Below are 23,813 nucleotides of genomic sequence, written 5' to 3' on the forward strand. Positions count from 1 at the left end.
TCTTGTGCCAGAAATCGAAGTGGCTGAAACTTACATGGCGACCCCCAGCACCGCGAGAAGCATGCCCTGTTTCGGATAATGCATGTCGATGCGCAACTGGTGAATCCCTCGAAGCGCCCAGCCAGTCTGTTCCCTCCAGGACCTGCTGTAGACTGAAGACGATCCGGCGCTGATTGTGAATAAACCGTTAAGATCGTCGTACGCCGGCGCTAACTTGCATATACTGGTCGTATCCCCTCATCGTGGAGCGTTGGCACGTAACTGCATGATAAGCACCCTATGCACCCCGCCAATCCAGAGGGGTACCATACTCTCGGGTTTCGATTAGTGGTGAAAATCCCTTCTTCTCCGAGTGTCGATGGAAATAGATTAACCTTGAGAGATACTTGTGGGCCAGAATGGGAGAGGACTGGACTGGCTGGGAGAGCTGGCGCCTACATATCTCATGGACAATTCGCATTATCCTGATCCGGTCATGCCATCCAAAGAGTGGGATATCTGGAAAGTCTAAAGAGGAGCAGGCGTGAGAGTACTTGGAGCGATATCTTTACAGGAACGCCCGGTTCCCGTCTATATATGGCATCTATCTATCCATCTATCTATAAACAAAATAACTGATCAGTCCCTATTAAGGCGCGAATTCCATGCTCTCTCTCATGACGAGACGCTCAGTGCCAGCAATATCAACAACCGAAGTCCCAACATGAACCCGGTACTCCCCTGCCGCAATGATCCAACGCCCGCTCGACTCGTCGAAATGCGCAAAATCGCGCCGGGTAAATGCGAGCGTCGTTGCTCTGCTCTCGCCAGGGTAAATCGGCACCTGCGCGAATGCGACAAGCGTCTTCCAAGGATGCTCTTCTGAATGGAGGGCATGCCCGACGTAGACCTGGATCGTCTCTGTGCCTCGACGATTCCCGATATTGGAGACGGTGACGTGCACTTGGACGGGGTCATCCTGGTCGTCTTCGAAAACACTCAGGGAAATATCACACAGCCTAAATGAGGTGTAACTCAACCCGTAGCCAAAGGGGAACAGGACTTTCTCTCGCTGCTCCGGTCCATGGTCGTAGAAGCGATATCCCACGAACACGCCCTCTTCATACCGCACGCACGCTCGGCCGTCATGATCGAAGCCGCCGGGGAAGTTTCCGAAGGCAGGGGCGTCTTCTATCGCCCGAGGGAATGTAACAGGCAGTTTCCCCGAAGGGCAACGGTTACCAACGAGGATATCAGCGATGGAGTTTCCCGCCTCCTGGCCTGGGAACCAGGCTTGCACAAGAGCTTTGATTTCGTTTATCCAGGGCATTGCGACGGGGACTCCCGTGCAGTTAACCACGATCGTGTTTCCGTTCGCGGCTGCGACTGCACTCACGAGCCGGTCCTGCGATCCATCTCGAGGGAGGTGGAATGAGACCTGATCCTGGCCTTCGGCTTCCCACTCCGCCGTGTTGCCCGTGAAAACGATCGCAATGTCGCTACGCGCAGCTACGACCACAGCCTCTGCAAGCAAGTCGGCTTCGCGGTTTGACTGGAGCATGAAGCCAACTGAGAATCCGGCGCGGCCGTTCATGAACGCGGGGCCGTTGTAGGCCTCCAGAGGGTGGGACACGACTTCGATGTGATACAGCTGACCAGCGACGAAGTCGTATTGCACGGGAACATCGGCGTAGCTCGATAGGATGAATGCCATGAGGTCGGGACAGTTCCCAGCTTGCCGGTAGATCTCTTTGCCGTTTATCAGTAGCGAGCTGGGGCCAAGGCCTGATAACGAGATGTAATGCCGTCCGCTGGATGGGGGGCAGAAAGTAGTCGTGGCCCGTATCGCCAGCCCCTCGTTTCCCGGCACAGTGGGGATATACAAGGGTTGTGTCAGGCAAGGGAGGGTGTTGGAGGTCTGGCTATGGAGAAACTCCATATCCCATCCGGGATTTCTCTCCTTGTTCGTCACGTTGTCTACCATTGGGGGCAACTTTCTGAGTGTGTGCGCTCCTACGGCACAGTTGTTAGTGAAGTCATGTAGTAGGAATACGAGATATCTACCTTTGACGCACTCGAACTCCACATTGCAATGTTCCAGCGCCTTCTTGAGACCTTCAGCTGGAGTGACGCGGTAATGCGCATTCACAGCCGCACTCCCTCCTCCGTGTATAAGTGCCTCGTCCGCAAAGCCTAGAAGCGCAACCTTCGTAGTTTGGTCACCAGGTCTCGCGAGGTTAAGTGGAAGGATACCATCGTCATTCTTGAGGAGCACAATACCTTCGCTGCCCAGTCGCCGGATCAGCTCGCGGTGGCTTGTCTTATCATCGGCATATTCTTCGTACTGCTGCTGCGGGCCAAAGCCAGTAGTCCTGGCAACTAATTGCAGAACAGCTCTTACACGGTCATCAATAAGAGACTCGGAAATCTGACCGGTTTCTAACGCCCGCAGAATGGCCTCGGGCTTCCGAATTGTTGGCGGGCCTGGCATTTCCAGATCCAGCCCTGCAACAAGGGATTCAATCAGCGAAGTCGTGCCGCCCCAATCACTGATGACGAGACCATCCCACTTCCATTCGCGGCGAAGGATATCCCGCAACAGCATCTCGTTGCAATCCGCGTGGCTCCCATTAACCGAGTTATACGCCGTCATCAAGGCCCATGGCTTGGCCTGATTGATCGCGATCTCGAATGGTCTGAGGTATATCTCGCGGAGGGCTCGCGCGGAGACGGCCACATCCACAATGTTGCGAAACGTCTCCTGCTCGTTCGCGGCGAAATGTTTGATTGCAGAGCCAATGCCTTCTCCCTGAAGACCGCCGATGTAGGCCGATGCCATGGTCCCGGCGAGGTAGGGGTCTTCAGAAAATGATTCGAAGTTCCTTCCACCGAGAGGATGGCGATGGGGGCAGACCGTCGGACCGAGCCTGGAAGCAGAGAAATACCGTTAACACCACCAATGAGGTCTATAAGGTATATAGGAGGGTCGGGGTGCAATACAGCAGATTCGCGCCTTTCGTCTTTGCTTCCTCGCCAAGTGCCTTGCCAATCTCTCGGACAGAATCCACGTTCCATGTCGCAGCAAGCGAGACGGCGCAGGGGAAACAGGCAGAGGTTGGGCCTCCCTTCATTGCCGCTCCTCTGACACCGTTCGGTCCATCAGAAAGCTAATAGACAGATTAGTTACTCTCACTGGTCGAGGGGTATAGGAAGGAGATACCTTGATGGATGGTATAGATTTACCAGGAATCGCGGTGGTTTCCCAGAAACTGCTACCGGCCAGGAGCAACACCTGGAATGGTGAGCGAGAGTCGCCCACTGACTGACATGTCAACAGAAGGGGTCGTCGCACCTTTTCTTCCCGCGTTAGACTCGTTAGGACCGCATCAACGCTGCGTGTATCCTTCGCTTGCGGCATTGCTTGGACAGGTTTTCAGATAGTCAATTGTGTCACCATATCTGACTCTCTAGTCGAAGATGAATATAAATCGGGGGATGTGGGCAAAAAGATGCGCCAAGCAGAGTCGGGCTCGGACGGGGGCGGGGCGGAGGGGGACTGACAGGAAACTTATGGACCACAATTCCAAGTCCCCGTGTCTCTGGAATCTCCAAACTCGGGATAAGAGGCACCGAAGGGCGGGCGTGTAGTGGTATACATACTCTGCGCCGCCAAGGTAGCTGAGCGTTGATGGTCGAACCTTCAAGTATGCAGCATTTTCGGTCTGTCAACAACTTGAACGTGGAGAACATCTGGCAACGTGAAACCTCGCCTTGGCTAGTTCCAGATTTCGCCTAATGCACAGAACTCCTCCGTCTCACCATCCCCGGTTGTTCACAGGCGGGGAACTCTAGTTCGCAGATCTTGATGAGGAGCCGAAAATGCAGCCGAGTTTTCGCCGCTCAACTTCTGATGAACTTGGTTTCTGTTTTGTCTACTCTCCAACCTTTCTCCCTTTCCAGACTCTGACACCCTCCCGACATTCATTCTCAGCATGGCCGCCATATCGCAAACGAACACTGGGACACCATACCTCTGCGTCCAATGCGACCGCACCTTCTCACGCCTCGACCATTTAACACGGCATAATCGAATCCGTACGCCTCGCCCCTTCAGCAAAAGCCAATGTCAAAGCTGACCTGTTAGATACTCGTGAAAAACCCTTCATTTGTCGAAAATGTGGGAAATCGTTTGGCAGAGTGTACGAGCCGACACTGCGCATCATCTCCAGTGTTTCAAATCACACAGACTAATCGCCTATACCATAGAGATATCATGAAACGGCATACCTGCTGGCACTTGCGCACTCCATTCGTGTATCGCGATCGCCACGGGAATGCGTGTCATCGAGTATCCCAAGCCTGCCAGCGGTGCGCAGCCAGCAAGCTGAAATGCAATGAGGAGAAACCCTGCCGGCGCTGTGTGAAGAAGGGCCTACTTTGTGAGTACCAGGACGCGACAGACTCACAGGCGAAGCAATATCAGAGCCAGAATGACGGCGCTCCTAGCCCTATGCTTTATGCCCATCCAGCCTCGGACTCGCCTGCGCTAGAGAGCACCGGGACATATGGAGGTGCCGACACGATGGCGCTGCTTAATGCCCAGCCTATCTACGATCCAATGTCCACGAGCTCAGCTAACTGGCCGTTTGCGTCTGCGTGGCATAATTTCTTGATTGACGAGGCACTACAACCTCTGCCGATAACGGCTGCCGATGGCTCCCATGAAGGTCATAACGCATGGGATGCGCTGTTTGCTCTCTCCAATACATGGGACTGGCAGGACGCTGTGGTTGCACCCGTACCGCACATCCAGAACCACGATGCCTCAAGCTCTGGGCGCCGGGATCCCGGATCAAGTGAGATACCAGCTGCCCTGCCAGAGGGAATCCAAGCCACATCCGCGTTCGATGAGTCGTTCTGGAACTCGATCGTCATGCCCGACGGCCGTTCCAGAGCCAGCGGCAAAGCCCTCGCGGAATTCCTTGGGTCGCGAATAACCTCGTCTATCCCAGCACCGTCATCGGCCCTTGACGCACCACTCGACTCCTTCCGACCCCGACAGCACATCCTCCCCAGGGTCCGTGACCACCTGCTCGAGCTCGTCATTGCGCAGTGTCCGAAGGAGAAGATCCTGCGGATCGTGTCCGTGTTCCCGCCGGTAGACGCGATCGAGCGGCTCGTGCAGCACTACCTCCAGTACCATGCTTTCCTCCCGACAGGATGGATCCACCTCCCAACGTGTGACCCTAATACAGTGCGCACGGAGCTGTTGGCTGCCATGATGGCTGCCGGGGCGTGTCTTGCCCCTGTCCGCGAGGTACAGCAGTTTGGAGCTGCTCTTGGCTATGTGGTCAAGGAAGCTATTGGTGTGCAGGTATGTACACCCCTGAAACCGTCATCCACGTTCTACATGGAGGTTCACCTTGTTATACTAACCGGCTGCTCAGTGGGACAAAGAAATTAGTTCGTTTACTCGTGTACATTCGCGAGGTCTCCAACTTCTACAGGCCTACTGTAAGTCCCGATCAAGTCCATCATACCAGAGACTGCGTTTGACAAATGTATCCTCCTGCAGTGATTGTCCTCTCAACCTGGTTTTGGACTGGATTGGGCCGCAAGACGCGGCTGGCAGAGAATCTGGAGATGTCGTTTGTTATTGTAGGGCTTGTCCTATCCTTTTTGTATCATCTTTGCGTTTGCAGAAAATCGTTTATATTTCTCTGCCTTGTGCACTAGACTAATTAATCCATCTTTAGATTATACGCATGTGCCATTACAATCGGCACAGCCATTACACGCCTCTAACTCTGGACCGCGAGGACACAGATGAAGAATCAGAAGAGAAATGGCACCAGTGGGCGGAGCAAGAGTCTCTGAAAAGGTATGCAGGACATACTGAACCCCGCTGCTGCGATGGCGGAGCTGCAGGAATTATCGCTAAAGATATCCCCCAAGACTAGTGCACTCTTTCTTCCTCCACGACACGCAGATGAGCATGATGCACCTCACCAACCCTCTCATGTCTGCCTCGGAGATGGAGCTGCCCTTACCCGCGCCACAGCGCAAATGGACTGCCCGCAGTGCAAGAGCATGGAAGAAAGAAATGCTCAGCGAAGCACAGGCACGCCACTCGCATACACCTGATTCCAGCCCTACGTCTCTCCTCTCCACCGTGCGGCAGGCCCTATCAATGCAGGCTACCAGCTACTCTTCCCCCCTTGCACCTACCGCAGCACTGCTCCTCCTGCACGGCCTCTGGTCGCCCGTCTGGAGCTGTCGAACGGATACGGACCTCATCGCCACCGGAATCGGGACCCTCCTCACCTCATCTCGGACGAACGAGCTCGCGAATGCCATACGCGCTATCCCCATAAACATCAGTGGCAGCCAAGAACACCTCGAAGAGGATGAGGACCCCGAACTGGCCATGATCCGCGGATACCTCCTCCTCGCACTACACACCCCGCTAACCGCGATCCAGAAATTCCTTGGCCGGTACGGCGACCAGGAGGCGCGGGATGCGGCGCCGGCGGTTCATGATTGGGTGTTCAGCCGAGAGAGTCGGTATGCGTTGGATGCCGCTGCGCGGGTACTGCATGCAGCGCGGGAAATGAGTATCAAAACAAATTGTCTACACGGAGCCTCCGCCAATGCGGTGTATACGGCTGGTCTCGCTCTGTTCTGCTATGGGGTTATTGTTGCGCCGCGAGATGATAAGCCTGGTTTGGCGGGGGATCCGCCACCACTGAGCACCACCACCACCACGCAGGGAATTGATCCCAGTTTAACGGTCTGGTTAGGTGAATCTGATCGCCAGGCCAACGTACAGACCTTTCTTTCCTCGGGGCATGGAGTCCCCGCAATCCGACTCGGACTCGCGGGCAGTCCTCCTCCTCTTCCTCCTCAGACTCCTTCTTCTACGACACCTGCTCCTGCCCCTACCCTTACTGAATCCTTTGCTTATATCCACCACCCTGCATCCATCGCTGCGCTTGTAACGCGCATTTTCACTCGGGACGGTACGCTCGCGCTCGATGCCATGCCTATGTTTACAGAGAGTTTGGTTCGCATCTTGCTGTTTTTGGGGTACCCGGCTCCGGCAAAGGAGGATGGGCGTTGATTGGCATGGGTGAACTGGGAAGACTTTGTCTTCGATTAAGCTCTAACTGCTATAGATAAGAGGTATACTTATTAGTCACATTTGCTGGATTCATAATATATCTATATAGGTGTATCCTTGCTAAGATTTTCTTTACTAGTGCTTACAACTTGGGGCTCCTGGGATATGTCCGAATAGTTTAACCAACATGCGAAGCATAGGATTTGTCTCATCTAGCACCCTCTCCAGGGAAGTAATCTCCTCCTCAATCTTGCCCTGCAGTTGCATAATCAGGTTCCACTTCTCATCCAACCCGCAATCTCAAGGTATCGGACTCCGAATGTGCCCAATCCAATCAACTTGAGCTCGCATACCCATGTGAGCTCTCCCGCATAAGCTCAAGGGAGACTCCAAACGAAGAGCTGCACAGAGCGATCGGCCTGTTCAGGAACTAGTCTAGTTCCATCCATACCTGTCGGCACTCGCCAGACATGCAACTTGAGGAACGGACCTAATCTGTGTCGCTGACTACTATTGACCTAGGAACTAGTTAGTGGCAAGCGACATAAATTAACCTTCCCGTACCCGTATCTACTAGCCTAATTAGGTTAATCTTTACATCGCCAACACTGCAATCTGAGGGGATGTCCAAGATCAATTTGACTCGCGTCGAGGTCTGGATGACATTTTGACCAGATTGCAACGTCGATCTCGTTTTAGTTGTCTCTCTTTTGGTCAATGACGCGCAAAGAATTGTTATTGATGACAGCCAAGGCACTTGGCGTGTTTGTCAATGGCCCAAGGCTGTCGAGTGCCTGGGGTTGACTCATTTACGCGATTGTTGCCTGGATCGCGACCCACTTCGAAGATCAACTCTGGGGTCGCCAGAAGATGCAAACTGCGATGCGCCTGCGGTTGGTTTGGCGAGTTGATTTCCATTGAGCGAGTTATGTGTATAAAAAGAGAAAGGATGTTTGTGGTCGGTGATGATTTTCCGCTGGGAAAGCAGAGGACTTTTTCCTACAGTCGCCGACCCCCATACTCATTCATCATCTCGTCCATTCCCCCAAGATGCCTCTCGAAAGTGACTTGACCATCAATGCTTCCAAGTTCTCTCCAGAGAGCATCGCCGAGTCAACCAAGCAGGCCAATGCCCTCCTTGCAAATATTACAGCCAACGCACCGAAATGGTATGAAGTCGGATCCGCGCAATATCGCGAGATGCAGCTGTCTGGCAAGACGCCACTACCTCCGCCTGTATACCTTCCAAACGCTATAGAGACTACAGTCCCTTCTCGGGACGCCTTGCGCCAGATTCCCGTTCGTGTTTACAAGCCCGACCATGAGCCTAGCAAGGGCGTCTTTCTGCATGCCCATGGCGGTGGGTGGGTTTTGGGGAGTCATGACCAGTGAGCCAAATCGTTCATCTCAATAAACAGATCGAGGACCAGAAGACTCAACTCAAGTCACAGTCAGGACCGCAGCCTGCAAATGTTCGCAAACGGCACGGGGTTGACAACCGTCTCGGTGGGCTACCGTTTAGCCCCAGAGAATCCATACCCAGCGGCGATCAGCGACTGCATCGATGTGGCCGAGTATCTCGTCGACGACCCATCACGGTACGGTTCAGTCCGGTTTCTTGGAGGCGAATCGGCCGGTGCATATCTTGCTCTTCTCTCAGCCTTCCATCTGCTTCGCACTCGGCCCTCCCATACAATCTCCGGAGTTGTCCTTCGATATGGCGAATATGACCTGGCCGTGGGGTTGCCTGCGATCGTCAAGTCCGCGTCTACCAAAGCACTCATGATCGACCGATATGCCATGGAACGCTTCAACAGCGCCTACCTACCCAATCTGTCGATAGAAGAGCGCAGAGACCCGTCTCTGTCCCCGTTATACGAGGACGTTGCTGCGCTGGCAGCCGCTACTCCGAACGGTCTGCCTCCGGCGCTGTTTGTTTGCGGGACTGCGGATCCTTTGCTAGATGACACGCTTCTGATGGGTATGAAGTGGAGCATAGCTGGTGGTGAGTCCATAGTCAAGGTTTTTCCGGGGGCAGCTCATGGGTTCACGGTTATACCGGGTCTGCCTGTTGCTGAGGAGGCCAATGCGGTTAGTGTTCAGTTTATGCGGGAGAAGTTGGCTGTTTAGCTTGAGTGGGCTTGTGAGATATGTAGAGCAGCTTAGAGTGCTTTGGATTCTAGATGCTGATTAAACAGCACGAATACTATGCGAATTGGTCGAATTACTGGAATCATCGTCACGATAATCACCCCTAGTTTTCACCTTTACATGAAGACTATTGTACACTGGAGTTCAGAGTCCCAGTTTTACCTGGAGATGCGAAGATAAAGACTCAAACGTCCCTTCCGCCTTCGCCAGCCTGGTTCGGCCAGTAGCCAGAAACACGCCGAGTCGTCTGTCTCTAGGGCAAGGCTGCTGCGACGCTCCACTACTCATGCCATACGGTTACAAAGACCTCTGGCAAGTCACGGGTTCCGAAAGCTGCAGACCCGTCGTTAAGGAGGAGCTATTGCCGCAGCCCTAGTGCCACTATAACCGATCAGAGACTCCGAGCTATGAAGAATAGCGCTCGTGCATCACCCCGGTTTGGATCATGTGTGTTGGGGAATGTCGTTGATGGCGTTTTGGAACTCCGGTCGTGAGATGGTTGCGTGCAGTGTGATAGCGTGATCCATGCGTTGCCGACTTGTCATATTCAGAGCTCGGTTTATGCGTTTGTGGGAGGGGCGCCGCGGGCAATACTAGGAAGATGATAGGGACGGGTGGGGGGCGAGGATCATGATTAGTAGTATTTGCGGCGGTGGTTGAGGCATGGCTCAGAGTCCTAGATTTCGGTCTCTTCGTATCATTCTTATGTACCTATCACCATCAGTAATGGACTCGTTACTATTACTGGAGTGGCTTCTTCTTACCTGAACCTATAAACTTAAGGTGTTCGATCGCTCAATAATTCTCAGCAGATCTTGAAAAGGTGCTTACATTCTACAACGCCCATGGGCCTCGTGCTTAATTGTGCTTAAAATGCATTGAATTGGTCTCGGTCAGTCTCAAGTCAATCAATGGCTCATCATTCTGTTTGGCAGTAACTACCCAAGTAGTATCCAATATCATGCTCATTATTCGTTCACCTTCAACAAGAAGCTCAATTTCCCGGAATCTTGCTCTTATAAATACCAATAGATCACCACTTCTCAACATAAGGCCTTAGATCCAGCTCAAACCCAAATGTCGTACGCGGCTGTGTATGAAGATGCCAGTACGCATCGGCAATCTGTACACCAATCGTTAGCACAGGACACAACTCACTCCAGGCTTATGCAAATAGAATCTAAAAAAATTAAGCAGTCAACTTACAGCTCCGGGATCCAACTTCGCATCCTCATGCTCAAACTTCCACTCCTTCGTGCGCGGGATATCAATCACGCCGTCGATAATAACATGTGCGATATGCACGCCCTTGGGCCCGAACTCGCGGGCGAGAGACTGAGCCAGAGCGCGCAGGGCAAATTTTCCCGATGCGAAGGGAGCGAAGTTTGCGGAGCCCCGGACACTGGCTGTTGCGCCAGTGAAGATTAGGGTTGGTGGGTGGGGGAGTTGGCCCGTGGACTTTTGGAGGAGGGGGAGGGTTTGTTTGGCGAAGTTGAAGGCACCGAGGCTATGCATAAGCATCAGTATCCCTTGTCATGTACTCTTCTAAAATGGAAGCAGACTGGGGAAAGGGACGGGAATATACCCTTGACTCCGAAACCCGTTCGTAAACTCCTCCTCCGTAAGCTCAAGGAACGGCTTCCTCACGAAGCCACCACCAGAGTTGAACACCGCAGCAGCAAGCGGCGCATCCTTGAACTGCTGGCTGATCTTGTCGAAGACCGAGCTTACGGCGCTCGAGTCAGACAGGTCAGCGCTCAGTCCTAGTGCTTTGCCGCCGGAAGCATTAATCTCCTCGACGAGTGGATTGTAGTTGTCGGGGTTGCGGGCGATCACGACGACGGAGTATGCTGCGGCGAATTTGCGGGCAACGCTTGCTCCCTGTTTGCATCGTTAGTGGACATGGAAGCGAGTTGGTGTGTTGGATGGGATGGAGGAGAGAGCTGGGTGCGGGGTATGAGGGGATGATGATGTCTTGACTTACGGTTCCGGGGCCGACGCCGGCGATGATAGCGAGTGGTTTGGCGGCCATTGTGCTCTTGTTCGAAGATGAAGCTCTACGTTGTAGAAGTAGGGATAAGCGAGTTGATAAGGACGATCGAGTAGATCGATAGCTCCCAAGGTTGATGGTAGCTTCCTCAGGCTGCGGGGTCCAGCTTTGGCTTTATATCTGCGTCACGACCCTCGTCGGAGCGATTGAGTAATCAGGTAATTGACAAGCATCGCGGACGATGTCGTCTTTTGATTTATAATCATTGCAGCACACGACATTGCGCGACGTGAGGAGAAAGGGTTGGAGAATCTGGTGCGGTGATGACAACATTTGTAGCCTAGGGATTCAGGCCACCAGAAAGGTGCCAAGGCGCCAAGGCAGAAATAGCAACTCCTATCGATAAGCTCCAGCTTTTTTTCTCCAAGGTCTCCCAAAGTCCGAACTCAACTCGAGCCATCGTCTCTTCTCACAGTCACTCTTTACGCATTTATCGTCATATGCTGCTATTTACTGCTCTTTATATGTACTATTTACCGTAATACTCATCATGTCCGAAGAAGAAACCCTCCTCACGAACCTCTGCGCAATCTGGTACGTGCCGATTACCCCGACAAGCCCTCCATCTGAAGGAGAACACCCTCACTAACACCCTTCTCCTCATCATCAGTCACCTCCAAACCCCCAAATACCGCTGTCCCCGCTGCAGCACACGAACCTGCTCCCTACCTTGCACACGCCGACACAAACTCTGGTCCCAGTGTTCAGGAATCCGCGATCCAGCCGCCTACCTGCGACGCAGCGAGCTCGCGACCGAATCCGCCTTCGACCGTGACTTCAACTTCATCACGGGGATCGAGCGACGGATTGAGCGTGCGGAGCGCGAGGCCGAGGATCGTGGCGTCGATGTTTCGGGGAAGAGGGTGAGGGATGCAGGGGTTGTGGGGCTGGAGCATGAGGAGGCTGAGGAGGTAAGTCGAGATCGCGGTGGGAATGGGAATAGGAATGGGAATAAGAGGAAGAGGGGGCCGGAGAGTGGGTTGAGTAGAGGGGAGGCTGGGTTTGTGAGGAGGGCGAGGGAGAGCGGGGTGAGGGTTATTAAGGCGCCCGCGGGGATGAGTCGGGAAAGGGTTAATGGGTCGAAGTGGCATCATAGGTGAGTGTCCATGCTCTTGCTCTTTCGTGTCATGTTGTGCTGACGGTGGATTAGACAAAAGTGTTTACTCTGGACGGTCGAGTGGATCACGGACGAGGGAACGAAGAGATTCAACTCAGTGGAGACTTGTTCAGTTGCTGAGGCCTACGATCGGGTCTTCCCCCTATCGAAAGAAGAGAGGAAGGTTCACAGTGAGAATCAGTCGACTACACAGGACGAAGACTCGGAAGACACCACGCAAAAACCTGAATCCAGTACCTCCGAGATCGATCCCCAGTCAACATCCGAACCTTCAGAGACACAACCAACAGCTCATGATATCACAACAAACGCATCCGAAGACAAACCCACCCCCCACCGAAACATCTACCTCTACCTCCATCGCCCCCGAACCGCAACGAAACAGCAAGTCCTGGTCCCCCTCTCCCCGCGCACAACACTCGCCGACGCCCTCCGCGGCCGCACCGTTCTCGAATTCCCTACAATCTACGTTCTACGATCACCACTCGACGAAGCGCAGTCGCAAGAACAAAACGATAAATTCATGTTAGAGAAGGAATATCTACGTACACATCCAGATACAGAGGAAGTCGACGACGGGCCAGAGGAAACAGATGCGCAACCGGTCTTTGGCACCGTCGACATCCCGAACGTGGATGAGAGCAAGGTACTGGAGGTTTTGAGAAAGGACCTACTAGGCGCTGCGCCGGTAGATGGGTCGGAAGATTTGTGATTGGAAATGTTCGGTTTTTAGATAGATAGGATTACCTGTATTATATTTCGTGACATACAAACTCGCAATGGGAGATGCTGGGCATTACCTGAAGTATCTAGAACAGATCAAGTGGGGGTAGATCGGGGACTATATTAGGCGCGTTAGCGGAGGCTACCGGTGCGCATACGAAGTCAGAGCTCGGTCATTTGGCTGTACTCCGGTCGATGTCCACGAGGGAGGCGACGAGACGTCAGGTTACGACACGACACGTCCGGAGTGCAAACGCAATGTTCGATCGCTCGACAGTAAATGCTATGGTTCGGTCAACGAGGCTGCCCATTCATGGCTAAATCAAAGCGCGCCAATATACACCGAGAATGCAAAGCTGAAATGCAAAATCAAATCCAAACAATCCGAAAATAAATCCCAAAAATAAACTCCAAACGAATGCAGAAGGGTATCCTCTAAACAAGATCAATCCAAGACGCCTTATCAATGCTTGCCAAAGGTAGGGTATTCGGACGCCAGGATGCTGCGGGTCATAGTTCAATCACAAGTTCGCTGTACTGGAAGTTCAGCAGTCGAACATTTGTTGCAGTGGTACATCAAAGTCACAGACAAGCGGCGTCATTGATGGTACCAGCGAGAGAGTAATGTGATCGGTGCCCTCAACGGGCTCGCTACCTTCACATTTGGCGGAAGGGTAAAGCAAGCTTGCGAAGAATCGGCAAATCACGAGTCAGGATAAGTTTGCAGTGCGGACAGAGATGCTCGGTCACAAGGCAAGTAGACAGCGTGGATGAACACGTTTGATCAAAAAGTTGAAATTTAGCTGGAGTCCATTGCTAAGCAACCACGTCGACACGTTGACGCGTTCGTCGTGCAAGACGTGGAGTAGCACAACCAAGATCATTGGTTCGATGTCATAGAAGACGAGAATGAGGTCAACGGTCGAATCGCTTGAAGAAGTTCATATCGACGCGTGAATGCTCATTGTCGTTGAGTATCCGTCATCGAGTCCTTACGGACTGATTCATGGAGGGTGTAGGAATCACAACAGCAGTGTGAGAAGTGGTCGAATCACTTGAACAAGCTCACGTCGACGCACTAGTAGTACTAGAAGCAGTATCAGGAAAGGTAGGCTCTTCCTTCTCTGTTGGCTTCCGAGAGAGAGAGATGATTTCGGTAGGGACGGTGCTTTGAAACGTAGGGGCCTCCTCTCGTTCGCCGTGAGGTCCCTGAACAGGAACCCTCTCCGAGTGCGAGTTGGTAGGACTCATCTCCATACGCTCAGATCTGCTTGGCTTCAACTTGAGCCGGCCGCTCTCGACAGCTCGAAGCAGCGGGCCGAGCTCAGAAACAATGCCTTGCAGCTTGCTCATGGCATCATCTGAAATCTCAGAATGCGCGTTCCAACCAAGCTTATCAGACTCCTCCGAGGTGAAAGACTTCGAATCAATTGAAGGACCGCCAGTGATGAGCCTATGCAGGGCAGTGGGTGACAGCTGGTTGGGTCGACGAGCCATCTTCACGGGCTTTTGCTTTGAGCTCGAGGACACGGAAGCAACATCCTCCTGTTGACGCTTTGGGGGCCTCTGTACAGGGGAAAGAGGATTATCTCCGACTTCATTGCGGATTTTGTAGTAGACAAGACCCAGCGTAGCGGCGAGCGCTTGGTGTGCGGCTTCTGGGTAAAGACGTACGGCTTCTGCGCGGGAGAGATTGGATGGGTAGTCACTTGAGTCGCTGGAGTCGCTATCGGACGCGAACATGCCATCATGGTGCATGCGGCCCCAGTATTGGTAGCCACCGAGTTCGTAGAAGTCGGCGAGCTGTTGGAGGCGGTTGACTAGATGTTGTTAGAAGGGTTGGGATGGAAGTCATTTATCTTGACTTACGCCTACTGCGTTTTTTCAAACACCAGAATCTCCAAACTGTTTTAGGGAAGTATTCCGGCCAGCGCAGGGTTCCGTCCTCTTCGACCATGGGAACAGAGGTGATAGGTGCGTGAGTGGTGTGAGCGAGCGAGTTGAAGCGAACCCGTTCTGAATGCTTCATGCGGGATTCAATCAGAGAAAACCGTTCGAAAACCTTGTTGAGATGACGGGAAGTTTCGTGCTGGAGCGTGATGAGATCGGTGCGTAGCTGACTGATGGTCGAGTGCAGCTTGCTGATTTCGACCCTGCAACCACAAACATCGGTCTGCAGATGCTCGAGCTCCGCTTGGATTTGGTCAACGTTCTTGGAAAGGCGGTCGACGTCACTGCGAAGGAACACTGTCTCGTTGGCGGCTTGTCCCAGACTCGATTTCAACTGCAGGATCCCCGACTTCAACTGATCAACGTCGGTTCTCAGGCCAACGACGTTCAGGTCGATCCTGTTACTGATAGAGCGGTGGGCTTCAAACTCCCGACGAACATGTTCATCCTCACGGTTCCGGCGGTCGACATAACCATCCTTCGTTAACACGGTGGAGCGGAGTTCGAGCAAGCGAGAGTCGATCAGGGTAAGGCGGTCGTGGATGTGGGAGAGCGAGGATTCGGAGAGAGGGGTGGAGGCTTCATGCCGAAGGGAGATCATGGGTGAGAGAGGCATGGAGATGCTAGAGGTGCGAGAGAGGCTTCGTTCGAGTGTGGCGGTCATGATGAAGTGCGTGGTATGATGACGGTACGGTTGTGGATGCTGGATATTTAATCATAGTCTCTAGCAACAGCTTCCTAGGTCCATTTTGACGGTAGTACGAGGGCGGTATTGATAGATTGACGAGGGTTGTGAAGCCGAATTGGGGATGAAGGTGGTGGTGATGGTGAGGCAGAATGAGTGCAGAATGGGTGTCAGCGGGTTTGAGGGAGGGAGAGAGAAAGGGTTGTGGGATCAAAGGGAGAAGAAACAGTGCCAAGAGCCCTACGCCTCCCCCCTCTTTCTTCCACTAGCGTGGATGACCACTTGGCCCCAATGCAGCACAACAACACGGTCGGCCCAAATGACCACGCCACATCTCATCCTTCCTCATTCCACACAACTCTTGTATCATCATGAGTCTCTCGGACTGAGATTCGCTTTATTGGGATTTATGTTATTCCCTCTTTTATCGCAAAATTCCCTCACTTTGGGCGGCAATGAGTGAAGTTCTTGTGATGCTCGAAAAAAGGCTGCGTTACAGTACTCGATACAGGGCGGTGACAATACAAAGACACGGCAAGCCCACAGCAACCCATCGTCCGGGAAAGGCTTAGCTCAGAATGTGAGGTCTCAAAAGAGCTTAGTGCAAGCTCCGTGTTCAGGTGAGCACACCAACTCCCAATCAACAGAGATTCTCGGCTTATCGCCAGGATTTCGCCACCAAGGGTGAGACGATCCTTGAATGTCCGATTGGCTTACAGAAATAACGAAGGTTCCGCTCGAGCGTCATCTTGTAGGACTCTGGCTCGTAATCATGCATGTGTCTCCCGACTGTCTTGGTATTACAGAATTTGTGAATTATCGCCATGTTGGAGGCTGGCCGAGCTTCCCTGCCTAGACATGAATCATGTTGACGCCATCTCTAACAAGTCGCGCTGGTTCGGTAGAACAGCATTTCGCAGGCTTGCTAGCACAGTCGAATCGAATCCCCAGTCACCTACCCATTGTGCCATGCCCCAGCCTTCTTTGAAATGACCCGCCAGGTGGTCTGCACGCGCCGTCCAGGTCGGGAGAAGGGATGCGCAGAAGCCGCAGCGACTCTGAATTTCGCTCTGAGATGCGCGCCAGGCGTCGAGATCAGGAACAGGATACCGGGTACATCCATGGAATTTTCGAAGGTGCTGCCACAGATAGTCTTTGCGGCTGAAAGATCGTTCTGTTAGAGGCTTTGTCGCACAGTCTTGGAAGTCATGGGTATCCCAGTGCTCTGGAGTCGGAACCTGATGATCGCAAAATCTGCATTCCACAAAAGGCGCCTGTGTAGATTGGAGTTCGCCGAGATTCGGTGTGCAAACCCAAACTTCCAGCGGGAGATGAACGCTCTTCTCATGTCTTGACCAGTCATGTTTCTTCTTGAATGATTGCAGGCAAAATGTGCACTGATATCGCCCATCTTCCGAGATACGCTTCCGCCCTCGTCGACCCGTTGACGGTCGTCTAGAATATGGTCTGGAGCGGATAGGCCCATCTCCGGACTTATAACTCCACGCTGAAGAACTGCTATCAGACGTGTCGGATAGTACACCAAAGCTTGACCGGGACGATGCCAGTGACGACCCCTCAGAAGAGACCCCAAAGTCAAACTGGCTCGGATGAGGTGAACCCTCCGGGCACGCCGATGTGGAAGCGATAGCATCTTGAATCGCTGCCTCGGATACCGGCTCCTCATCAGGCGGTGACGCTTGCCAACGCTCCATAGGAGTCATCAAGGCTGTATCGCTCGTTGGCATAGGCGAACCGGCACGAAACACGCGGGCAGATGATCCGACCTGCCGTTGTTGCTTATACCGGCGACGGGCATTGGCAAACCAAGTTGAGATCCGCTGTCTTGAGAAACCCGTCTCTTCTGCTAGACGAGCTTTCTCTTCCTCGGATGGGTAAGGACAGTCTTCGTGTCGGTAGAACCAGTCGCGTAATACCCGAGCACCTTTCCTCACAAACTGCTTCGTCTCCTTAGACTCGGGTAACTGCAAACTTCCTGGGTTCAGTTCCGAGTTGAGACATGCCTAATTTGTATATTAGCCCACTTCCAGCTGCTAGAGCCGTCAGCACCTACATTTCCCTCCGCCTCCTCGGGCAGACCATGAAGATGCCCCATCACTGGAGTAAGCGTCTCAAACCTCGACGCCTGGCGTTTCTCTCCGCGACCAAAACTACATGGCCGGAACAATCCAACACAACTCGAACAAGAAGGTACTGGGTTCGGGTTATCAGGCGTCCGTCGCAAGATAAGACACTGCAATCGATGTCTGCGACAGTGATCGCACGGCTTTGGCGGCCGATACGCCCCGTCTAGCCACTCGGCAACATTATTGAAGTTCGACGGCAGTATAGGCGCATTCCCCATCTGGTTCTGCGAAAAGACTGCGTCAGGTTGACTGAATATAGGTGATTCTCTGAAGGCTTCCTCGCCTCCGAGAAACGGTGTCGGTGACGGCTCAGTAGAAGTCAGAGAGTCGAGTGTTGACCAAGATGTTCGATCTTGAGCAAACCCCGTATTAATCGCCTGATTACCGTAAAACGCCTCCCAATCGAAAAACATATCCTCATCGACTCCAGCCGGACACAAATCGCCTGGCGATGCATGTGCCCCACGTTCCCCCTCAAAGTGTGCCTGTTGCAGCGAGTCGCTAGGCATGCGGGGTAACAGTCCTTGGTCCTCCATTTCAGTGGTTGCGGGGTGTCGACCGAAGATTTCAGTGTCCGCTAATACTCCAAGGATAGTGGGCGAGGCGAGACTCGCTGATATTCCCAGAATTTTATCTGGTTCACTCGCCTTCAATTCGACCTGAAGATGTGGATGACTCATCATTTTGCCTCAGGCCGCGACGGCCTATCGGGCCCGTCGGCCAATCAGTGTGAGCGGTTAATTCTACACTTGCATCGGCCTCTTCCACTAACTCCCCGGCCATCCGACACTTACTGTGCAAAAGCTCAGCTTACGCTATGCACGACATGCGCTTATCGCAGGGTTCATGATGGAATGTATTGAAATCTAGACTTTCAATCCAACAACTGGCTCTGAATCGACTCAAAAGACCTAGCTATCGCAACCAAGACGACACTATATACTCCCAGAACACTATAATGACTGCACACTACCTGACTCAAGCACAGAAATCCCGGATCAACTTCGTAAACGTCTCCTGCATCTTCTTCAAACTCTCAACCTCAACCCACTCCTCCTTCCCGTGAAGCCCATGCCCCGAAGGCCCGAACACCACAGACGGAACCCCGGCCTCACTCAACAACGCTGCATCGCACCAGAACGGCACACTCTGGACCGGAGAATGACTGCCCATCGCTTCAGCCGCACATTCGGCGACCTTGCTGATGAGAGGGTGGTCAGAGTCGATCTTATGAGCCGGTCGAGTCAGTGTAGCCTTTGGCTCGGCGAATCTAAACCGTGGGTTCTCTTTCTGAATGTTTGCTAACAAGGCCCGGATATCGCCTACAATCGACTCTTCTGTCTGGCCGGGGACTGTCCGGAACTCGACTGTGACTGTGCATTTTGCCGGGTAGGAGGATGCTTCCTCTCCACCTTGGATGAGACCGCAGTGTAGCGTTGCAGGGCCGAGGACATCGTCGACTGGTAGACGCTGCTGGTACTCCTCGAGAGCCCTCAAGAACCAGCCAGCGTGGAGGATAGCATCTACCCCCTCGACATGGTTCGAGCCGTGCGCAGCAACGCCCAAAATGCTCACCTCAACCCAAACGAAGCCCTTGTGCGCATGCGCAATGACGCCCGAGGTAGGTTCAGGGACAACAGCGGCATCCGCCCTCCAGCCCGCAGCGATCAGGTCCTGTGTCCCTTGAGACGCATCCTCTTCGTCGGAGACCGCGGCGACGATAACATCGCCGCTCAGCGGGAAGCAACTGGCTTTAGCGGCGGCGACGGCAGCGAGCGCAGCTGCAAGTCCGCCTTTCATGTCGAGACTTCCTCTTCCCAGGACAACCTCCTGGCCGTTCCTTGTATCTATAGTGCCGGAGAGTGGATCCTTTTCGTAGCTCGCTAGGCTGACTGTGTCGATGTGGCCGTTAAACATTAGTGACTTTCCGCCGCCTGCTCCTCGTAGGACCCCGACAATGGAGGGTCGGCCGGGGAGAGTCTCGATCCGGTGAGTTTCCATTCCACGGTGGGCGAACCATGCGGCGAGATAGTCGCAAATTTGGTTCTCTCCTGCGCCGTCTGCGAGGGATAGTGTGGGGTTAGAAGAGTTGATTTTCGTGAGCATGCTTGTCAGCTCGACGGCACCATCAATGGAAACATCGAAGGGGATCGGGTACTCTCGAGGACCCTCCGTACTCAGCAGAACCACAACAGAGTCCTTGTTGAGGCAGGAGCCTTCCTCCGCCGCGAGACGCTGCACAGCTGCCAACGATGCAGCTCCACAGGGGCCAGCCGTGATCGACTGTGACGCTAGATACTCAACCGCACGGTGAGCCTCGTAGCATGAGACAGTAACGCTAGCATCAACAAGACGCTGTAGGTTCGGCCACGCAGTAGCCGAAACAGTTCCACAGTCCATTCCATCCATAATCGTCCTCGACGTCTCAATAGGCGTCAGCTCCCCAGCAAGCAAACTCGCCTGCAAACACGCCGCAGTGTCCGGCTCAACTGCAACAACAGAAATCGGTGTCTCGCGCGACTTGCAAAATGTCGCAACCGTGTTCGCCAGACTCCCAACGCCAACTGGCGTAACCATCGTCGTCGCCTCAAGACCCATCTCCGCCAACTCTGTCTCAACCTCCGTCATCATAGTCCCGTACCCCTCAACAATCCACGCCGGAACCTCCTCGTACCCTTCCAGCGCCGTATCCTGTATCAACAGACCCCCATCAATCTCCCGCGAAACCTTCCAAGCCTCCAAAACAGCCTGATCATAATCCCCATGCACCGTAACAATGTCCGCCCCCTCCCCACTAATCCTCCCCCTCGTCGCGAGATCCATAGACTCAGACACATAGATCCTTGCCTCAATGCCCAGAATCCTCGCCATAGACGCAACAGCCCGTCCATGGTTCCCCTTCGTCGCCGCAAGCAATACCACGCCCCTCTCCGCCGCCCGCGCAGCCATCTCCTCCAGCGCCACGGTCGTTGGGAAACTTAGGTACGCCGCGACCGCGCGATATGTACCCCATGACGCGCCGAGGACTTTAAAGGAGGGGAGGTTGAGCCGGTTACTCTCGTCTTTGACGAGGACGGCGCGGACGCCGAGGGCAGTTGCTAGGGAGGGGAGAGGGGTTAGTGGTGTTGGGGTGTAGCCGCTGAGGGACTGGTGGAATTTGGTTAGGCCCTCGACTGCGGGGAAGGTGCATTTTTGGCTTGATCCGCTGGGGTTGGTGTAGATTGGGCGGCGGGAGGTGGACATTTTGGTGGTGGGTTCTGGGGGTGTTAGTATAGAGACTGGTAGAGGACAAGGGGACAACGACGTACTGCGGAGAGTGGAAAGAAAAAAGAGACGGCTCAATCCAATGGGGAAGTGGCAATAATTGAGGACCGATAGAAAGAGAATGAGTGAACATGAAGAGCGAACAAGGCTGAATACGTACCTTAAAGTCTGAGTCTTCAGCGACGCCTTCCGACAACATCAAGTATAAAGAACCCACTTGGACCACACGATAACGTAAAACAGTAAATGCTCGGCTCCTGTTCGGCTTTCTATGATGTCTCTGATTAAGAACGAGAGTTATCGGGTTGCGCTTGTTGGGAGAAGAAAGAAATTGATCATAAAGTCGGAGCTCTGGTTCTCGATATATACTGGCGCGAGCTGCCACTCCAGGACTCTTTTCTTGACAACTTTGTCTATTATTACGCAACGAAAAAAAAACAAACTTACATACCTCTCTCAATGGATTGAAACATAAATGAGGTAGGGCAATTTCTAAGAAAATCGATTGGTGTAGACAGCTGATGAACTTATCCATATACCCACCGACGCTGGTTGAGCAGCGGATTTCAGGGCAAACGTTGAGGTCTGCAAAAGTGAATGCGGGGGAAGCCGTTTCCCCATACAAACTGGGCCGAATCTCCAAAACAACCAAACAACCTCGAAAATACTCAAAAAGACCGTTGACATACGGCACAGTCATGGTACGACTGATTTAAGCATTTTCAAATGCGAAAGAGCCTTCATCGCACCTTCCTCGCCATGCTCTGCTTCCCCAGCCTACTAACACAACTCTCACGAGCACCAGCCATGAAGCCTCAACCCCAACTCATGTCGCTCTTTACTCAAACCCTATCGATACTCAATCCCTTATCCATTACCAATGGCGAGACTCATTCTCTCGCTCCTCCCTAGTCTCTCCCTCGTCGCATCCTCCGCCGCTTCGGCCCTCCCACCCACTACCACAACCCCGAACATCGAACCGCGAGTCCCAAGCCACTACCCCTGCGACTGCTTTCTCGTCTCCGGCCCCCACCCCGGCTACTTTACAGATTACAAGTTCTGGGACTTCCGCAGCGTCCCTCTCCCCTACAGCCTCAACCATGGCGCCTACAGCGCGGCCACCGCAGACGTCTGGGAAGCGCAGACCGTCCCGCTCTCGCAATCTCCCTTCAAGACCGACTGGCAAGCTCAGTCCTGGAGCCGGCACAAGACACTGGATAGCATCGTCCCCATGGTCAACTCGGACCTGAACGCCTTCTTCGCGGGCCACCCGCAGATCCCGGATACCAGCCAGCTGGTGCTCCGCACGACACGTCTTTCGAACTATTCGTCCACCGCCGAGATTGAGAGCCTGCAGGGGAACTTCTATCGCTGCTCGCTTCGAATCCGCATGCGGCTTATGTCGCGGGATGCGATCTCGCACTCACCATTCGAGCCGAGTCCAGATGACGATCAGGTGCCCAAGGGTGCTTGTGCGGGGATCTTCACGTATCGCTCAGCGACCTGCGAGTCGGATCTGGAAATCTTGACATCGGATCCCGCGAATACCGTTCACTATGCGAATCAGCCGGACTATGACCCTATCAACGATATTATCATTCCCAACGCCAGCGACGTCATCACGACCTTGCCGTCTCCGTGGTCGTCGTGGATTACCCATCGCATGGACTGGCTCTCGAATTCCACGACCTGGTACGTTGACGATCAGCTGCAGGCAAACATTACCTACCGTGTACCGGATCGGCCGAGTATTCTCGCCCTGAACCTGTGGAGCGATGGCGGGATCTGGACTGGGGATATGAAGATCGATGAGAGCGTGTACATGGGAATTGAGTGGATAGAGATTGCATTCAACACATCGACGGCCGGCGTTCCCCCAATCGAGCACAATCAGAGGCAACACCATCGACCGTGGAAAAGGGAGAGGAGGAACTCCAATGGGAAACGACAGCTGTCGGGCGATGACGCTGCCTCGGGGAGGTGCGAAAGACCGTGCTACTTGGATAGAATGCAGTATTATTAGCAAGCATAGTCATCGTTACTCGCGAATCAATGTTTACCAGTCCAAGTTTGGTCATGATATGTCCTTGATTGTAAGCCTGTGAGGCATTGTATGTACATGAGGCGGGGCGGGACGCCATATGATGCCTTGTGGCTTGTGGCACATGGTGTTTTGGGGATATGGCGTCCCGCCCCAGAACATAAATGTAAGTTTGTAGAGCTCGTTATATACATGATGGGGGCGGGACGCCCTTTGACATGAAGTGGCATATGGGAACATGGAAGCGTTGGGCGTCCTGACCCCGAAAGGAAGCATGAAAAGAGTCTTGTATGTGGGGAAGGACATGATGGGGGCGGGACGCCAGCCAGGGGTTGGTTTTGTGGCATGAGGTGTTTTGGTGGGTTGGCGTCCCGCCCCCGGGGAGAGGCATGAAAAGATCTTGTACATGAGGAGGACATGGAGGTTTCCGGGGCGGGGCGCCCAAAGAGAGAAGGATACATGAGTGTGGCGCCCCGCCCCAGAAGGAAACATGTAAAAAGGCATGAGCCGAAGCTCGGGGTATCTTCAAAGCACGAGAAAACCCACCACGCTATGCAATCGACAAAAGGAACGAAATGGAGCTCTC

General features: G+C 53.5%; 9 protein-coding genes across 9 annotated transcripts; 4 read left to right on the forward strand and 5 right to left on the reverse strand.

Annotated features, from left to right (window-relative positions):
* Positions 1 to 628: 628 nt before the first annotated feature.
* On the reverse strand, positions 629 to 3,426 carry BJX68DRAFT_274906 (beta-glucosidase; the record flags this gene model as incomplete). The annotated part of the gene is made up of 5 exons (XM_071047747.1): positions 3,332 to 3,426; positions 3,200 to 3,271; positions 2,980 to 3,146; positions 2,044 to 2,906; positions 629 to 1,992 (listed from the first exon to the last, which is right to left on the reverse strand). Exons 1-5 carry the CDS (start codon positions 3,395 to 3,397, stop codon positions 629 to 631), a joined length of 2,532 nt encoding a protein of 843 aa, XP_070900847.1. The 5' UTR covers positions 3,398 to 3,426.
* A 226-nt stretch (positions 3,427 to 3,652) lies between these two features.
* BJX68DRAFT_52959 (uncharacterized protein) lies at positions 3,653 to 7,174 on the forward strand. The gene is made up of 7 exons (XM_071049341.1): positions 3,653 to 4,074; positions 4,124 to 4,178; positions 4,246 to 5,353; positions 5,427 to 5,493; positions 5,555 to 5,637; positions 5,736 to 5,860; positions 5,935 to 7,174. Exons 1-7 carry the CDS (start codon positions 3,972 to 3,974, stop codon positions 7,097 to 7,099), a joined length of 2,706 nt encoding a protein of 901 aa, XP_070900848.1. The 5' UTR covers positions 3,653 to 3,971; the 3' UTR covers positions 7,100 to 7,174.
* A 786-nt stretch (positions 7,175 to 7,960) lies between these two features.
* Positions 7,961 to 9,442, forward strand: BJX68DRAFT_52968 (alpha/beta hydrolase). The gene is made up of 2 exons (XM_071049342.1): positions 7,961 to 8,487; positions 8,551 to 9,442. Exons 1-2 carry the CDS (start codon positions 8,150 to 8,152, stop codon positions 9,227 to 9,229), a joined length of 1,017 nt encoding a protein of 338 aa, XP_070900849.1. The 5' UTR covers positions 7,961 to 8,149; the 3' UTR covers positions 9,230 to 9,442.
* A 670-nt stretch (positions 9,443 to 10,112) lies between these two features.
* On the reverse strand, positions 10,113 to 11,597 carry BJX68DRAFT_234188 (oxidoreductase, short chain dehydrogenase/reductase family). The gene is made up of 4 exons (XM_071039717.1): positions 11,235 to 11,597; positions 10,836 to 11,131; positions 10,457 to 10,757; positions 10,113 to 10,373 (listed from the first exon to the last, which is right to left on the reverse strand). Exons 1-4 carry the CDS (start codon positions 11,280 to 11,282, stop codon positions 10,284 to 10,286), a joined length of 735 nt encoding a protein of 244 aa, XP_070900850.1. The 5' UTR covers positions 11,283 to 11,597; the 3' UTR covers positions 10,113 to 10,283.
* A 19-nt stretch (positions 11,598 to 11,616) lies between these two features.
* On the forward strand, positions 11,617 to 13,143 carry BJX68DRAFT_234193 (zinc finger HIT domain-containing protein). Its single transcript, XM_071039718.1, has 3 exons — positions 11,617 to 11,834; positions 11,911 to 12,396; positions 12,451 to 13,143. The coding sequence occupies exons 1-3, from the start codon at positions 11,791 to 11,793 to the stop codon at positions 13,127 to 13,129; spliced, it is 1,209 nt and encodes a 402-aa protein (XP_070900851.1). The 5' UTR covers positions 11,617 to 11,790; the 3' UTR covers positions 13,130 to 13,143.
* A 340-nt stretch (positions 13,144 to 13,483) lies between these two features.
* BJX68DRAFT_234196 (uncharacterized protein) lies at positions 13,484 to 16,008 on the reverse strand. Its single transcript, XM_071039719.1, has 2 exons — positions 15,010 to 16,008; positions 13,484 to 14,960 (listed from the first exon to the last, which is right to left on the reverse strand). The coding sequence occupies exons 1-2, from the start codon at positions 15,752 to 15,754 to the stop codon at positions 14,206 to 14,208; spliced, it is 1,500 nt and encodes a 499-aa protein (XP_070900852.1). The 5' UTR covers positions 15,755 to 16,008; the 3' UTR covers positions 13,484 to 14,205.
* Positions 16,009 to 16,638: 630 nt separating this feature from the next.
* Positions 16,639 to 21,165, reverse strand: BJX68DRAFT_254395 (uncharacterized protein; the record flags this gene model as incomplete). The annotated part of the gene is made up of 3 exons (XM_071042882.1): positions 16,639 to 17,760; positions 17,850 to 18,423; positions 18,926 to 21,165. The coding sequence occupies 3 exons, from the start codon at positions 21,163 to 21,165 to the stop codon at positions 16,639 to 16,641; spliced, it is 3,936 nt and encodes a 1,311-aa protein (XP_070900853.1).
* Positions 21,166 to 22,066: 901 nt separating this feature from the next.
* BJX68DRAFT_274916 (glycoside hydrolase family 16 protein) lies at positions 22,067 to 23,244 on the forward strand (the record flags this gene model as incomplete). Its single annotated transcript, XM_071047748.1, has 1 exon — positions 22,067 to 23,244. One exon carries the CDS (start codon positions 22,067 to 22,069, stop codon positions 23,207 to 23,209), a length of 1,143 nt encoding a protein of 380 aa, XP_070900854.1. The 3' UTR covers positions 23,210 to 23,244.
* Positions 23,245 to 23,255: 11 nt separating this feature from the next.
* On the reverse strand, positions 23,256 to 23,813 carry BJX68DRAFT_234202 (uncharacterized protein). The gene has a single exon (XM_071039720.1). The coding sequence runs from the start codon at positions 23,729 to 23,731 to the stop codon at positions 23,261 to 23,263; it is 471 nt and encodes a 156-aa protein (XP_070900855.1). The 5' UTR covers positions 23,732 to 23,813; the 3' UTR covers positions 23,256 to 23,260.

Source organism: Aspergillus pseudodeflectus, assembly GCF_044049435.1.
Source record: "Aspergillus pseudodeflectus strain CBS 756.74 chromosome Unknown BJX68scaffold_14, whole genome shotgun sequence".
In the NCBI taxonomy this organism is placed as follows: domain Eukaryota; kingdom Fungi; phylum Ascomycota; class Eurotiomycetes; order Eurotiales; family Aspergillaceae; genus Aspergillus; species Aspergillus pseudodeflectus.

Coding starts and splice junctions, on each gene's coding strand:
- BJX68DRAFT_234193 (XM_071039718.1), top strand. CDS start 11,791: ATGTCCGAAGAAGAAACCCTCCTCACGAACCTCTGCGCAATCTG. Junction 11,835..11,910: donor ACGAACCTCTGCGCAATCTG/GTACGTGCCGAT, acceptor CCTCATCATCAG/TCACCTCCAAACCCCCAAAT. Junction 12,397..12,450: donor GGGTCGAAGTGGCATCATAG/GTGAGTGTCCAT, acceptor ACGGTGGATTAG/ACAAAAGTGTTTACTCTGGA.
- BJX68DRAFT_52959 (XM_071049341.1), top strand. CDS start 3,972: ATGGCCGCCATATCGCAAACGAACACTGGGACACCATACCTCTGCGTC. Junction 4,075..4,123: donor AACACGGCATAATCGAATCC/GTACGCCTCGCC, acceptor CTGACCTGTTAG/ATACTCGTGAAAAACCCTTC. Junction 5,861..5,934: donor GAGCAAGAGTCTCTGAAAAG/GTATGCAGGACA, acceptor ATATCCCCCAAG/ACTAGTGCACTCTTTCTTCC.
- BJX68DRAFT_234188 (XM_071039717.1), bottom strand. CDS start 11,282: ATGGCCGCCAAACCACTCGCTATCATCGCCGGCGTCGGCCCCGGAACC. Junction 11,132..11,234: donor CCGGCGTCGGCCCCGGAACC/GTAAGTCAAGAC, acceptor CGATGCAAACAG/GGAGCAAGCGTTGCCCGCAA. Junction 10,374..10,456: donor CGAAGTTGGATCCCGGAGCT/GTAAGTTGACTG, acceptor ATTGGTGTACAG/ATTGCCGATGCGTACTGGCA.
- BJX68DRAFT_234202 (XM_071039720.1), bottom strand. CDS start 23,731: ATGCCTTTTTACATGTTTCCTTCTGGGGCGGGGCGCCACACTCATGTA.
- BJX68DRAFT_52968 (XM_071049342.1), top strand. CDS start 8,150: ATGCCTCTCGAAAGTGACTTGACCATCAATGCTTCCAAGTTCTCTCCA. Junction 8,488..8,550: donor GTTTTGGGGAGTCATGACCA/GTGAGCCAAATC, acceptor CTCAAGTCACAG/TCAGGACCGCAGCCTGCAAA.
- BJX68DRAFT_234196 (XM_071039719.1), bottom strand. CDS start 15,754: ATGACCGCCACACTCGAACGAAGCCTCTCTCGCACCTCTAGCATCTCC. Junction 14,961..15,009: donor TTTGAAAAAACGCAGTAGGC/GTAAGTCAAGAT, acceptor AACAACATCTAG/TCAACCGCCTCCAACAGCTC.